General features: G+C 38.8%; 1 protein-coding gene across 3 annotated transcripts in view; it reads left to right on the forward strand.

Annotated features, from left to right (window-relative positions):
* Positions 1-12,215, forward strand: part of LOC127454132 (raftlin-like) — a 183,156-nt gene extending 170,941 nt beyond the window's left edge. For all 3 annotated transcript variants that reach the window (XM_051721113.1, XM_051721112.1, XM_051721114.1), the window contains one exon: positions 1,237-12,215. In XM_051721113.1, coding sequence (XP_051577073.1) covers positions 1,237-1,776 — 540 coding nt within the window. In that variant the 3' untranslated portion in view covers positions 1,777-12,215. The remainder of the gene's footprint in view (positions 1-1,236) is intronic.
* The last annotated feature ends 4,512 nt before the right edge of the window (positions 12,216-16,727 follow it).

A 16,727-nucleotide genomic window follows, 5' to 3' on the forward strand; every position in this document is an offset into this window, starting at 1 on the left:
ATCATGGCAGCAGTTATTAATCAGATGATGATCAAATGATGGAGAAGCATTATAATTGAGCATAAATCCAAATGTGCGGTGTAGTCGAGCACAATTTCTGCATTTTAAAGAGCTGTTTTAGGTATCTAGATCGCAGTGGTGGAGTGATACTGTTCCAGTAAAGCATGCCAGATTGCGGTTGTCTAAAGGGTTCTCCGTAATCTAAGGCCACATACACACTAATACATTTACATTTTCCTAATGTTATCTTTTTCCAAAGTATGTGGTACTAGAGAGCGTTTTCAGAAGTTTCTTTTTCGGTGGAGGAAATTGCCATTCCGGTGTTGCAAAATCAATGCGTTTTCAACAGAAAAAGTAATAGTGTGGCCTAACACTCCGATCAGGAATTTTGCCATACAAATTGCATTCAGCACAAATATTAGGTGTGTTTGCGCCATTACCTGATTTAACCCTTAAATGCATACCTCGGGTCTTAAATGACCTGGAATCTCATTCCACCCCCTGTACCTCATATACACTATATGGCCAAAACTTTGTGGACACCCCCTTCTAATGAATGAATTTGGTTACTCCATTAAATCCAGTAAAGAAAAATCTTAATGTTTCTTTATGTAATGGCTTGGGCTTTGTGTGCTTCCAAATTTGTGGCAACTGTTTGGGGATAGCCCTTTTCTGTTCCAGCATGACAATGCCCCTGTGAACAAAGTGAGGTCCATAAAGAAATGGTTTACTGTGTCTGGCGTGGAAGAAATTGACTGGCCTGCACAAAGCCCAGACCTGAACCCCACTGATCACTTTTGGGGTGAACTGGAACAGCAACAGTAAGTCAGGCCCCATCGACCAACATCAGTTCCTGACCTCACTGATAGCCTTGTGTCTGAATGAGAGCAAATCGCTGCAGCCATGTTACTACATACAGTATAGTGGAAAGCCTTCCCAAAAGAGTGGAAGCTGTTATAGAAAATGCTTGTTTAACTTATGTGTATCTTATGTGTAGATTATGTGTTATGTGTAGCTCTCAATATGTGTTTGACAGCCAGTTGAATCTCTTGAAATTTCAGTGTGAAAGTAATGAGTCCTGTTCTAGATTTTTCCTGATTTGTTGCATTTTCTCTTTGATATATGAAAAATAAAACATCAAAATATATTTTATTTTAGTATTTTCTAATTGTCAAACTCTCACTATTTTTCAATGAATTCTCAAGTCTCAAATATCTTTGTAATTTTCTGTTTTAGAAAGTCATCTTTAAAACACGGAATAAGTCCAACAAGAATTCTGTCAAAGACGCCCCAAAGAACAAGAAGAAGAAAGAGTCCATGGCCACCGTAGAGAAAGAGATCAGTGATCAAAAGATCTGTGACGGAGCAGAGAAGATTGCTGAGGAGAGAAATACAAGTGTGAATGAACGACAGGAGAGAAAACAGCATAATGGCACTGATTCTAAAGTGGAAAACACAGAGGAAGTGAATGAGACAGCAACAGGAAGTGAGGTAGAAGCTGGCAAGGAAAAGCAGGAAGTAATGGGTGGTAATAGAGATGGAAATGCTGAGAAGGAAAATAAGGATGTGGAAGAGTCTAACGTAAAAACAGAGGCTGAAATGGGTCCATGTCAAGACAAGGCCTCACCTGTAGACCAGCGGACAGCACAAGAGACAGGACAGAGGGACAGTGAGGTGGACAACCAGGAAGACAGGTCAGCCAATCAGAACCATGGCAATGTGCAGGCAGGTGAATTGTCAGCGCCACATGATGATGTCTCGGCCAATCAGGATTGAAGATGTGCTCACACACAACAGGCCTAAAGTCATGGACCTTAATGAATGTTCAAAATGCTATACTGCAAAACAAAAGTATTTATTAATCAAAATGTTGGTCTCTTTTTCGAATAAAGTATCTAAAAAATCCTGAAAACAAGATAAATATATTTGAGAAGCTAAATTGCATAAAATGTTTTGACTTGTTTTCAGAGAACATATCTTGAAATAAGTTCATTTTTTCTTACCTAATTGGTAAATAGTTATTTTTTATATATATTTTTTAAGTATAAAACTGTGTCCTAACAAATGACAAGAAGTTTGGCTGTTTGCCAATCAGAACATATTTGATACTTAATGTACAGTTACGTGGAGCTGGATTTTGGACCAATAAGACTTCACTCATTGAGTGCAACAACTCACTCACGTTTTCTGCCGTGTTGGTTCCGGAAGTATTTTTCCCATTCATTATTTCCATAGGGATTTCATAAAATTGTTCATTAAGCAGTTCCGAGGTGAATCACAACATTATAAACTATGAATATGAAGCAAAAAAAAAAGTCAAGAAAGTCGGACAGAAAGACAAATGTACAAGATTGTGTACTTAACACCTTTAATGAGAGAAAGAACTCCAAAAACCCTAAAATGACTGTAAAATATTACAATTTAAAGAACTTTACAGCTCAAATAATACATGAGTTTTAACAGAAGATTTAATGTAAGTGCATTTCTGTCTTTAAACCCTCCAAAAATTTGCCCCATTCACTTCCATAGTAAGTGACTCACTGTAACCTCGATTTTTGCTTCTTTTTTTTTTCAAGAAAAGGAGGGACGAGTCGAAATTAATGTTTGTGATAATAAACATTATGCCACAAGTGCTGTCGATTAAGCTTAATTTATATTGAACCCGGAATATTCCTTTAAGGTTTATTACAAAATATTCAGATATGTACACTGATGAGCCAAAACATAATGACCACTAACAGGTGAAGCGAATAACGTTGATCATCTCCTAACACGACCACATGTCAAGGTCTGAGTAGATTAGATGGTAAGTGAACAATCAGTTCTCGTCGCCAGCGTGTTGAATGCAGGAGAAATGGGCAGGAGTAAAGACCTGAGCGACTTTGACAAGAGCCAAATTGTTATGGCCAGAAGACTGGGTCAGAGCATTTCTGAAACGGCAAGGCATGTGGGGTGCTCGCGGTCAGCAGTGGTGAGTACCTACCGACAGTGGTCCGAGGAGGGACAAACCACAAACTGGCGGCAGGGTGTTGGGTGCCCAAGGCTCATCGATGTGCAAGGGCAACAAAGGCTATCCCATCTGGTCCAAACTGACAGAAGGTCTACTGTGGCACAGGACACAGAAAATTTTAATGATGGTTACAGGAGAAATGTGTCACAACACACAATGCATCGCACCCTGCTGTGTATGGGGCTGCATAGCCACAATGATGACCCCTGTCCACTGTCAAAAGCACCTACAATGGGCACGCGAGCGTCGGAACTGGACCTTGGAGCAGTGGAAGAAGGTCACCTGGTCCGACGAGTCCCGTTTTCTTTTACATCACGTGAATGGCTGTGAAATTGTGCGCCGTTTGCCTGGGGAAGTGATGGCACCGGGATGCACAGTGGGAAGACGACAAGCCGGTGGAGGGAGTGTGATTCGCTGGGCAATGTTCTGCTGGGAAATTGACGTCCATTCATGTGGACGTCAATTTGATACGTGCCACCTACCTAAACATCGTTGCACCCCTTAATGGCAATGGTATTCCCTGATGGCAGTGGCCTCTTTCAGCAGGATAATGCGCCCTGCCACACTCCACACATTTTTCAGGAATGGTTTGAGAAACATAATGAAGAGTTCAAGGTGTTGCCCTAGCCTCCAAATTCCCCAGGTTTCAATCCGATTGTGCATCTGTGGGATAAACAGGACCAACAAGTCCGATCCACGGCTACTCCACCTCGCAACTTACAGGACTTGAAAGATCTGCTGCTAATGTCTTGGTGCCAGATACCACAGGACACCTTCAGGGGTCTTGTAGAGTCCATGCCTTGGTGGGTCGGTGCTGTTTTAGCGGCACGTGGAGGACCATCAGCATATTAGGGAAGTTTTGGCTCATCAGCGTATATACAAATATAAAGGTAGAGAGGTTTGAGTGTTGCTGCAGAGCTCTTTTGACACACTTTGTTTGCTGCGATTTTCTGATTGGTGGATCTTTCTCTTCAGGATCATGGGTAGTGTAGTTCTTCACCAGAAATTTTCCTATTTAATGCGATTTTTTTTTTTATTAAGTTGAAATAATGCAGACTGATGGCTTTAACAGAAGCATACACCATCGATTAGCAACCTCAGAGCTCACAGTAGGTTTGACTTTAAAGGTTTATAAGTTATCATTAGTAATAAATTAAACTATGGAAAAATTAATGGAATTTTTACTTCCGGGAACAGACTGTTGTGCTTTACAGAAACCACAAGATCATTACAATAGCTTTCATTGCTTGTCACTTTATTGCGGCTGTTTAGAAAATGCTGTAAATAGAATAAAAAAATTTAAAAAATTGAAAAAACAATTCTACTTAATTTAAAATATATTTTCTGAAAAGAAGTCTTCAGATCTTAGGCAGTTTTGCTTCTCAAGTAAATGTATCTTGTTTAAAGGATGTTTAGATATATTTACTAAAAAAACAAAAATACTGATGAAGAAAATGATTTTCGCAGTGTAGCTTACTGTTGCAGACAGGTACACTGTCACACAAACACCTCAACTGACATTGTGACCTCTTGTGCCAAATGCTGAATGTTTCAACTTGCTGGTGAGCAAATGATAGCATCCCTTCCCCGTCGAGATCTTTAAATGAAATTAGGGGACTCCAGGAACAGGGAGGAGATATGGGGAGAGATTGTTATCAGCAAATGCACTGGATAGGAAAACCACATTAATATTTACTCTATGAGCCCAGAGGGCTGGGGACTAATTTAAAGACTGCATCTCTACCATACTGCATACTGAAGACAGCAGACGCACTGGAAGGAGATGGTTACAGTTGCGAGAAGCAATCGATTGTGATGTAAGGTGCATATGTTTGTGAATGTTTTTGTTTATGTTTATATGAATATTTCATGTCATCATCCCAAATGAAAGGGTCACCTTCTCAGAATTTAAGAGAAGAAATTAGTGCTAGATGCGTACTGGGAATATTTCTGTTTAAATTTGCTATGCAGTTGATGCAGCTTTTTTATTTGTTGATTTCTCAACTCACAAATCAAATCCCACACTATTTTATAAGAATCGCTCACCCAAAAATGAAAATTCTGAACTAAGGCCACGTTCACAACAATACGTTTTCATTTGAAAATGCATTAATTTCGCTACGTTTTGGCCTTCTGTACGCACTGAGACGGCGTTTCTGTCCAGCGAAAATTTAGCTTTTCGAAAAAGCTCTCCCAAGTGCGCATTTTAAAACGGCGTCTTTGCATTGTAGTGTGTAAAGGGAAAACGGATATATTCGAAAACAGTGACATATTTGTCATCATGTGAAGTAGTCATGTGATCCATTCAACCCAAAACAGTCAAGATGGCGGCCCATGTTGTAGCGGCGTTGTTGTGCCTGCTATTCACTTTGATAGCTTTGTTAAAGATAAATGTTACTTTGTACAACCTTCACATTGCCTTACTTCAAAGGCAATGGGACGTTTACTCTGGAACACGAGGACAATTGCGTTTCATACTGTACATGGAAATGACGCTTGCACAGGAAGGTGATTTAAGTGTTTTCAGATGTTTCAGTGTGGATGAGCAACTTTTGGAAAACGGCATTGTGGACGAGAGCATTTTGAAAATGAAAACACTGTATTGAAATTTATCCAGATTAATGTGGACGTAGTCTAAACCTTTCAAAGGAGACAAATGGTATTATCAGTGTAATATTCAGTAGAGTTGGGTTTCAGTTTACTTTTACATTGAGACAATCTGCCCTAGCTCTAAAACAAATCGTAATAAAGCTTCACAAATCTCAGATTTGGTTTTAGAAACAGACACTAGAAAGTAGATTTTCTACTAATTTGATCTGACTTATTCTTGCGCTAGAAACGGATAGATGTAGCGCAACAGAATTGAAAATAAGGCAGTTTCATTGATGAATAAACAACCACACTCTATTGTTAATGTATATTCTAATTCATCTAATTGGCCTAATATTTTAAAACTGATATTGATAGTTCAAAAGTTATTTATAACTATTTTAAGTCAATGTGCAATCAAAATAGACCCAATTTGCTTTCATAATGCACTGTTCTGGTCCATGTAGTCCAAGTTTTAAAAAAAATGGTCCTTGTAATCTTTATATCTAAATGTAAAAACTCTCTGAAAATACTTTCCTTTTCAGCTGTCATAACCAAGCCCTCTTACTTTTCAATTGTTCCCCACCAACCACCTGACTCTATTCTTGAATGTAACGTCCACTTTTCACAATTAATTCCCAATAGATGAAGTCAAAACACTTTTCTCATTGAATATCCTGTTTCACTTGGAAATGCATCAGATTACAGAAGTAAAATGGGTTACAAACAGTATTTCATGTTGACTTTGAGACAGCATCTTTAAAAATGCAGCGTCCGTGAATGTACAAAGACCAATTAAAACGTACCGGTAACACTTTACAATAAGGCTGCATTTGAACAATAGATCTTTACGTAATTTATTAATCTTTGTTAATGTTAGTTAACAAAAATACAATTGTTTATTGTTAGTTCATGTTAGTTCATAGTCCATTAACTAATGTTAACAAATGCAACTTTTGATTTTAACTATGTTTCAGTAGTTCGTAAATTAATGTAATCCTGCATTGAGGATAGTGTAAACGTGTTTGGCTCGGTGTCCTAGGTGAAGGGCTCGAGGCTCGATACTTGACCCGAGCTCAAATACCACCCCCCCGACTTAGATTAGTTATTGATTAAATAGATATGTGGAGATTGGGAGGTGGAAGGATGTCAGAAGTCTCGATGCCACGTAGAGGTATGCAGCTTGCTCTGGCAGTGTGATTGGTCGGATTAAAAGAACTTTCTCCTCCCGAACATTGTTAATGAAACTCCATTTCAGTAGTTTGCAAGTTAATGTAATCCTGCATTGAGGATAGTGTAAACGTGTTTGGCTCACTGTCCTGGGTGAAGGGCTCGAGGCTCGAGGCTCATGACTTGACCTGAGCTCGAATACCCCCCCAAAAAGAAGCCAGGAAATGAGACAGCGAACCGTTGGCTACAGAGCCTTGTAGTACGAAGTGGTGTTTACGATGCCTGTTCCCCCTAAAAGAAACGAGACTGAAACTATGAATATAGGGAGGGGGGGAGCGCATGCTAAGCCCTGTGTGAGATGGGCAGAGGTGCCAAAGATGATAGAATGAGCGGAGCGGCTAGCAGAGGCAGCATCACGCTAGGGTCCACTCAGGGGATAGGAAACTGGGAGGTGCTGGATAGGTAGAAAATGAAGAATGAAAATAGGCTGAAGCACTGAAGAGACAGTTGTGGATATGGCCGTGTGGAAATGAGCTCTTGCGGAAGCTGTTATGCACTGGAGGGAACATGGGGGCCACCCCCGAGTGGAGGCATGAATCCCAAGCCGCTCGGACCTGACCTAAGTCCCACTCCAGACACAAATGATTCGACAGGATGGGCCCGTGCAGTGAGCGGGCAAACTTGCGGTACGTGAACGGCGCATTTGCGCTGTTTGCAGTGTACTGGGAGGTTTAGTCGCACAGCCCGAAAGATGCCGCAGTTGCGGCACCTGGACAGCATATTACGCTGTTTGCAGTGTAGTGGGAGGTTTAGTCGCACGGCCCGAAAGACACCTGGACAGCACATTTGTGCTGCTTAGGGATGTATTGAGCCAACAGCAGGGGCGCCGTGGTTGCGGTGTCACCAAGTTTGAGTGCACTTCCTGAGGAGAGGGTTTGCTGTGAGGTACCAGGGTGGTATGTTTGAGTTAGAGGAGAAAGGGACTTGCAGTTGCAAAGTCGAGGCTTGTTACAGCAGCAGTGAGGCATAGACGAAAGGGGCTTCAGCGGAAGCATGGTAAAAATGCTGAGGCTGCGGTGGGTTGGTGTTAGCCATTAGTGAATGTGGCTACCGCTGCTTGCTGCTTCCTTGAGGGATGGGTTTGTGTATAACATAAAATGTATGGATAATGTAAACATGCATTTGCAGAAACGCCTAGCATTAAATGGCATGTGCATATGTACAAAGTCATTTAAGTTGTGGTTTGGCATGAAATTAGAAGGCATTTGAAAACAAGTGCCAAATGAAGGTATTGAAAGTGAACACGGAAGTGGAGATTTATAGTAAAAAATGACTTAAATATTGATCTGTTTCTCACCCAAAGTGACTGCATTGCTTTAGAAGACATGGATTTCATCACTAGAGTCCTATGGATTAATTGTATGCTACATTTATGTGATTTTTGTACCTTCAAAGATCTGGACACCATTCACTTGCTTTGTATGGACCTACAGAGCTGAGATATTCTCTAAAAATCTTTGTGTTCTGCAGAAGAAAGAAAGTCATACACATCTGGGATGGCATGATGGTGAGTAAATGGTGAGAATCTTTGGTTAAACTAACCTTTTTATGGAACATGTAGTTAATGTGATTAACTACACCTGTGGTGAACTTGAGGGGGACTGACCTCATACATTGACTAAAAATCACCTTTTTGGCACCTGAAGTAGTTGCAATTGGTGCAAGAAAAGTTAAGTTAGATCTGAGAAAAGCTATATTTGCATTGGTATTTTTGATCTTTAATTCAATAAAATTCATCCATTTTTAAATGTGGCTTAAAGTCAACTTGAAACATGGTTCACAACCCATTTTATTTCCATAATCTGATGTATTTTCAAGTGAAACACGATATTAAAGCGTAGGACAAGATTTTATTCATCTGGAACTGATTCAGTTGTAAAAAAATAAGTGGGTTTAACATGCAAGAATGGACCCAGATGGTTGGAGGGGAGGAGTTGGCAAAAGTAAGAGGACTTGATGACATCAGCCCAAAAGGAAAGTCATTTCAGAGGCGGAGCAAGTTAATACTTTGGGGGTTTTTTTACATTTGGAACAACATGCACCCATAAATCGTGCACAATAAGACCAGGAGCATGCCTTAAGAAAGTAAATGGTGTACATTTTTATGTTACTTTTTGGGGTCGCTGTGTTTACAATCTGGGTTCGCAGCGTCAGGGGTTTTACCAGCATGAGGTCTTCAGGGAGGGTACGTGTGCTTGGTGAGAGCTTGCATTAGCTCTAATGGCCGGAGAGGTCACATTTAAAACCATAATGGCTTTTCCACTCTCCGATCCTGCTGGGAAAAATGTCTCAAGCACTTGGCCTCTTCATAAAGGACGTCATCCGCTCAACTCCTCAATAAAAGACAACTTCAATCTGTCTGCATATGCTTTGAAGAAACTCACTTTGCACTGCCCTAGTATGTCTAATTCCTTCCCTTTTACATGACGAAGGTTCTCGGTTCTTTTCTGAGACATTTCTGACACGCTGTCATTATTATTGTGCATTTGTCACAGTGCTGTGTGTTAGACTGTAGCTAGAGGGGGAAATTGTGTGTTTGTTGTTTGACGACGACTGAACCAGAGGCGAAAAGACACTCTGATCGTCTGAACGGCTGTGTTCCACTTCCATTGTAAGTGCCTAACTGTAACCCAGATTTGTGCTTTTTTTTTTTTTTTTTTTAAAGAAAATGAGGGATGAGTCGAAAGTAATTGTACTGAACTTGGAATATTCATTTAACTAATTGTGATAAAAGGTCTGCTCCCATGCCCAAAATGTTCTATTTACAAGGTTTTTTGTTGTTGTTGTTTTCTTTTTCTTTTTTGTCCATTGTTTACTTCTATGTTCAAATTTTTCTAAATAAGAATAGGGTTTTCATGCTGCTAACCGGGTCAGTGTGAAGTTGACCAGTTAGACATTGCCTTGATTTATGTATAAAACGGCTATGAAGTATTTATCATTTTGTACAGTATGTGTAGCGTACATAAAGCATATGGCACGCAATTGCACTACACAAAATGAGTATTTTACTGTAAATTCTATTAACTGAAATTAATCGCAATTACACGATCAATCAACAATTTTGATTTTTGTCATAATCACGCAGGCCTAATGCATAGACATTGTAAAAAATCATTAGTATTTCAACTCAATTAGTATTTTTGTTTTGTTTTCCAGTAAAAATATCTTAATATTCTTAACCTCCTGAGACCGGAGCATGACTGCTGTGTGCATTTCCCTTTTTGATTTGTAACTAGTAGAACCTAATAAAAATGCAAAAATCTAGACCAAATAGTTTTCCTTAAAATTGATGTCCACATATGTGGACAGCGGGACTAAGTTGTGAAATTTTAAATAATACCAAGCCATAGAAAGTAAGATTTTTATTTATTTTATTTTTTTATCTAATTGTTTATTTTGTTTCCAGGAGTGTTGGTTATTTATGTTTGTGAGATGTTACAGACATTACATCAGAAATTAGCATAAATAATTATGATTCAAAGTAACGAGCAGCATCATCCAGTCACTCCCAACCATGTTAAAATAAAATGATACATTATAAATTCTGAATCTATGTACTGATTATCATTGTCCCATTTCTGCAAAACATGTTGAGTGATCCAAACATCATCTGCAGCCTGAAACTGAACTTTTGGTCAGATTTTAGGAGTGAATGCACTTAGCTGCATAGAGAGCTATAGGATGCTCCCTTACTCCCTATTTAGTGAATGACTTAACCTCCAGTGTGCAGTCTGTCTGCACTGGTCTCAGAACAGTGCAAAAAGTACCTTATTTTCATCCTAACTCTGTATGAAGCCTATGAAAGCAACACATTTTTCCCAATGTGATAATGGACAGTAAATAATGGATTTCTAAAGAAAAAATACGCTAAAGTACCCATTAGTGTACATTGTGTTTAGCAGCGTGGCATTTCATGATTACTCACATTTTTAAAATGGAATATCGGACGAAAATAGAGACTACTCTTTCAACTCAAACATGTTTCAATGTAAAAACTTAATTAGGTTTCTTACCAGAGTTAGTTTTGTTGGTGTTTCTACCAAAGACAAACTCTGCTGTTATTGGCGCCACGTTGTTTTGTCACATGACTCTGTACATGGAAAGTTTAACCTTTAATGGACAGCCTAGAGTCTCCTGAACTGATCAGTCGGTTTAATTTAAATAATGCCAAAATACGACATCCACGCATGTGGACGAGGGGTCGCATGAGGTTAAAACAAGATATATTTACTTGACAAGCAATATGGCATTAAGAAAAACAAACTTGTTTTTCCTTTGAATTAAGTTTATTTTTCTTAGCCCATTGGCAAAATTTGTCCTTGTTTCAAGCATTAACCTCACTCAATTTAGTTAGATTTCTCTGAAAACAAGACAAAATATATTTTACCATTTTGCTTATCCAGTAAATGTATCTTGTTGTAAGAATGCTTAGATATTTTTTACTGGAAAACAAGACAAAAATACTAATTAAGAAAATGTTTTTTTTGCAGTGAAGAAAATTTGCGTACTGTGCATGGTATATATACTGCATTATATGAGTAGTATGGTATTCCGAATACAAACTCCTGTGGAAATTCAAGCCTCTCTAGAGAATACACTGGATGTCAAACAGCCGTGTGCGGTTTAAATAGCTGACAGTGACGAATGCTTTGTGTGTAAAAGTTACATATGTGATCTGTATCGCCCCCAGTTTTTTCCATGCAGACACAAATGTGCACAATAGCAGGCATGACATCAGTGAGTTTATGATTTGGTAAGTCCGGTTTGGGCCTTCGGGGTCAGCCAAGTCAGTCCGTGAAATGGTACAGCCACATCCACGGGTGATTTCAGACAAGCTATTAGGGAAAAACAAGGATGTGGAAGAGAATACGAGACAGGATCTGCCAGTCCATCAACAAAATGATGCTGAGCAACATTTACTCGCCTCTTGAGTATCGGCAGCATGACCTGTGACTCATATAGCAGTTAGCCCGTCTCCTGTAGTTTCTCTTGTCATAAACGAAGAAATGTGCTTGTTCATCGGTTATATAACGGATTCAATATCTGCAAGTATCCTGCAGTGGTAGAGGAGATCGCTGTAGCTAATACCATGCATTTACGTACATGCTCCATGGCCCATTTCCTGTCTGTTTTTGCTTTTCAGAAGTCGTTAACTGATAAAAAAAAAAAAAAAAGTGTGGAACATGCTGGTGTAAAAGTGTGCTTGTATATCTGAAAACATTTAGCCATTTCTGCCTCCATATTCGCAGGTTGCTTCATTGATTGTCAGACACTGTTGTGCCATTGTGAAACTTTTGATCAAAGTTTTCTTTGTTTGTAAAGACAAGCAACATGATACTATCATCTGTACAATTTGTATATTATAATAAATATGATTTATATTTGATTTGTGGTTGAGTTTTTCTTTGGAGTTATATCTGTCAGCTACTTTACTGCCAGTGATGGGCAGTAGCTACAAATAGTGAAGCTATTGGCTTAACTACATTTATGAGTAGCGAGGTGGTAGCTTCGCTAGCTTTTAATCAAGTAGCTTTTCAGTAACGAAGCTATAGTTTTGATTAGGTAGCGGCACAGCTTTGACAAAAGCTACACCGCAACATAATGCATGCACCTGGTGTTTACTATCGCCAGGTTTGAATCAGAACTAAAGATGTTAGATTCAAATTAATTGCTCATCTGACTCATTTCTTTACAATGAATGGGTCAAATGTGATGGCAAAGTGGTCTGAATCGGTTTGCGATTCAATCTGAATCACTCAGAATGCTCACACGCTCACTGCTGAATCATTTGGTGCACGTTTTCACTTGGCAACACACTCACTGAATATTTTAAAATAAGGAAAATAAAGATAATGCTTGTTGCAGTGGATCTACATTCAACGGATACCAAACCTGCAACTGCGTCCTGTCGTTTGCCAGTGATGAAGAAGGTCTTTACTAAGTTAAACACATGTGCAGCTTGTGAGCGACTACTGCAGGTAAAGACATTTTACCACCAAAAGTCTATCAAAACATTCAACAGCCTACACAAAATCACATTAAAAAAAGTACCATGGCATTACCATGTGTTTTCAACACGTAGCATTACCTGGGAGCACCATGTTAAGGCAATGGTATATGAATAAGTTAATCAGATAGTGACGTTCCATAGTAGTACCATGGTATTCTTTGAATTACCTTGAAGCACCATGAAAATTCAATTGAATATGAATATGGTAAACATATATCAAATTACAATGGTAGTACCAAGGTATTCTTTGAAGCACCATGGTACATAAATATGGTAATTGTATCTCAGAGTACCATGATATTACCATCTGATACCATCCGATATCATATTGTTATTGCCCAGATGTGCTCACACACACACACACACACAAGAAATCTGGCCTCTGATCAGAAGCTTCTAGCACAGAAATACAACAGCTAGATACAGAATTACAGAATAAGATGATTCATGAAACTTCCTGTCATGAAAGTGCAGCTTTGAGCTACTTGAATGGGGAAAGACCGAAATCCCCAAAAAGGTTGGTCAAGATTACGATCGAAGAAAATATTTAAAATCAGCAGTGAAATCATAAACTGTTCTTCTTTACCTCAGATTACGCTAAAAATGTAATTTATCAGGCTTGTATAGCTAATGCGCATGCGCGTTGTCGAGTTGATTGACAGGCGATGTCTGTATCTAAAAGGTGATTGGCTCTTTTAACTGTAAGGTGGGACTTCCTTTCTACATCCGTTGACCGTTGGGCGCGTCACTTCTAAATAGTCTCTGGGTGGAAATGATACTGAGGTGGGAATTTTCATGAATTTGAGAAAAAATGACTAAAATAACATCAATGTGACGCATGTAGGACATTGTTAGCAAACATATATAAAAAATTGTGAGTATGTGGAAAAACGAGACTTTACTTTCCACAGTGTTAAAAGTGCCCGAAGTTGAAGAAACACAGGCCGGAGATCTCCAAATGGGGGCGAAATCTCTCAAAGAGGGCGTGGCTGCGGTGGGAGTATTCCAGATGGGGGTGGGGTTACTCCAAAAGGGGGCGTCACTTCACCTGTTCTGGTAGGTTAGGCTCCCACCCCTTTTTGGAGCTCTGCCTGCAGCCATATCCTTATCAATAAACACCCAAATGTAGACTATATAATTATAGTATGACCTCAAAAGTTCACATGCACATGAAATCAATGCTGTGTCTATTACCAGAAAACGCTAATGACACTTCAATGATGCAGGGAGACGGGAACACTGAATAATGTATGGACGTTATTTCATCATTAACATTAGATAGCATAAACTTCTCATAAACTTACAGCACTGTCTTAAAATGACCCACATTTTCGATTTTTAGATTTTGGTTTATAACAAAAAAAAAAAAAAAAAAAAAAACTAAAATTGACTGTACCCTTGGGATTTTGAATCTGAAGTAATATATTACGCTTACTAGTGTCAAATCAGGTACATACTGTGAAACAAGTATGCAAATATGGTTAAAGGACCACAGTGCCATCTAGTGGCTCGCACATGTTAGTGCATGAAACGTGTGTCAGGGTCATTCATGTTATGCAATGTTTTCAGTAGTAGGCCTAATTGGCAAGCATTACTACTGCTATTGCAAATTTAGGGTTGGGTATTACAACAGACCCCTAACCTTATGTATAATGTCATCTGATCTTTAGTTTGCCTCTGAATGCTTTTTTGCAAGGGTAAAATGAAGATACACAAGTTCAAGCCCATTAATCTCCATTGAGTCCCTCTTCCACTTGAATGTCTTGTTTAATGAGGGGTTTTACGCTGAAAGAGTGCAGCACTTAAAGTCAGGAATCATTACATTTACATTTATGCATTTGACAGACACTTTTATACAAAGCGACTAACAGTGAACTTATTACAGTGACAATTCCCCTGGAGCAACCTGGAGTTAAGTGCCTTGCTCATGGACACAATGGTGATGGCTGTAGGGATCAAACCAACAACCTTCTGATTACCAGTTATGTGCTTTAGCCCACTAGGTGGATTATTAACGCAATTAAGTACTGCTCTCCCCACGTGCATGCTTATCTGGTGCTGTCAGAGCCCGAGCTGTAAATTAATTCATTAGCTTTATCTGCTTACTACATAATGAGAAAATGAAGTGAAGGCTGCTGAACGCATGCATCAGCATAATCGTAATGCACTAACTGGGTTTGTTTTGATGTGGCGCATTATATCTCTCTATAAAAGAAAGCTGTTGCCACACCTCTGATAAAATGATATTAGAGGTGTGTTTTAAATGTCTTTACTCAAAGGAACAGTTCAGCCAAAAAGGAAAGTTGTGTCCCTACTTACCCTCATTTTGTTTTAAACCCATTTGACTTTTTTCTGTAAATAAAATAAATAAATTAAAAAAAATGTTTTTAGTTGCTTTAAACATTTTTTTATTTTTTATTTTGCTGACTGTGGCTGTGAAGCTCCAGAAATAAATAAATAAATAAACGCCGTAAAAGTAGTCCATAAATTGAAAAAAATATATATAATAACTAGTAAGATTTACTTAATTTTTACTGTGCAAGTTTTTACACAGTTTTTCTAAGTAAATCTTAATTGTATAAAGTCAGATCTAAGCTACTTCACGATATACATTTCTGTATTTTTTTCCTCTCCATTTTCTCCCCAATTCCCAATGCGCTGTAAGTCCTCATGGTGGTGTAGTGACTCGCCTCAATCCGGGTGGCGGAGGATGAATCTCAGTTGCCTCCGCGTCTGAGACCATCAATCCGCGCATCTTATCACGTGGCTTGTTGAGCGCGTTACTGCGGAGACCTAGCGCGTGTGGAGGCTTCACGCTATTCTCCGCGGCATCCACGCACAACTTGCCACGCGCCCCACCGAGAGTGAGAACCACATTATAGAGACCACAAGGAGGTTACCCCATGTGACTCTACACTCCCTAGCAACCGGGCCAATTTGGTTGCTTAGGAAACCTGGCTGAAGTCACTCAGCACGCCCTGGATTCAAACTCGCGACTCCAGGAGCGGTAGTAGCGTCAATACTCGCTGAGCTACCCATGCCCCCATGATATAATATTGATTAAAGTGAGTGAGTACATTTTACTTTAATATTTTATTAAATAAAGTACCTTTTGCTTACAAAAATGTTTTACATGGTACTTAAACTTAATAAAATGTGGTCACATTTTGATTGTTCTTACAGACACGTTTGATCATGTACCACATGACTTCTTGAATGCACAAAACAAGAAGTTACCAAACTTAACAACAAAATTAACAATAAAATGGTGTGAATAAACTTGCAAACAGTGAAACCATGCAAGCTCATTAATTGTTCAAGCCCAGGGAATACTGGGAACACCAGCATGAAAAAGTTAAGTAAAATTTACTTATTTTATTTACCAGTGAAATTTACTTAAATTAGCAAATAAATATGACAAGGTTTTCTACTTTAGGATTGATACAATCCTAACAATCATAAATAATATTTATTTAGAAGCTAGAACATTCATTTGTACATGCTTGAATGTTTAATTTACTTAATATTTTCAAGTTCACACTTCAATTAACTTATTTGATGTAGAAAGTACTTAATCTTTTCTGCTATATTTACTTCACCACAAAATATGTTTTTCTTCAGTGTATGACTCGTGTGCTGTATTACAAGTTTTCTGATGCATTATGACCTTTCAGATCAAAATGTAGGTTTTCACTTATACATTTCCCCTATAGTGAGCCGTTTACTCTAGAACCACTGCATCCGAAACATCAATTTATTATTAATAAATCATTTTAGTTCAAAAATGACTTGAACTCGAGAACCGAATCAGTTTGATTAGTTAATCAATCGTTCTGTCCGCTTTGTGAACCGGATCATCCGGTTGATAGAAAGAGTCAGACCAGTCCG

Source organism: Myxocyprinus asiaticus, chromosome 16, assembly GCF_019703515.2.
Source record: "Myxocyprinus asiaticus isolate MX2 ecotype Aquarium Trade chromosome 16, UBuf_Myxa_2, whole genome shotgun sequence".
NCBI lineage: Eukaryota > Metazoa > Chordata > Actinopteri > Cypriniformes > Catostomidae > Myxocyprinus > Myxocyprinus asiaticus.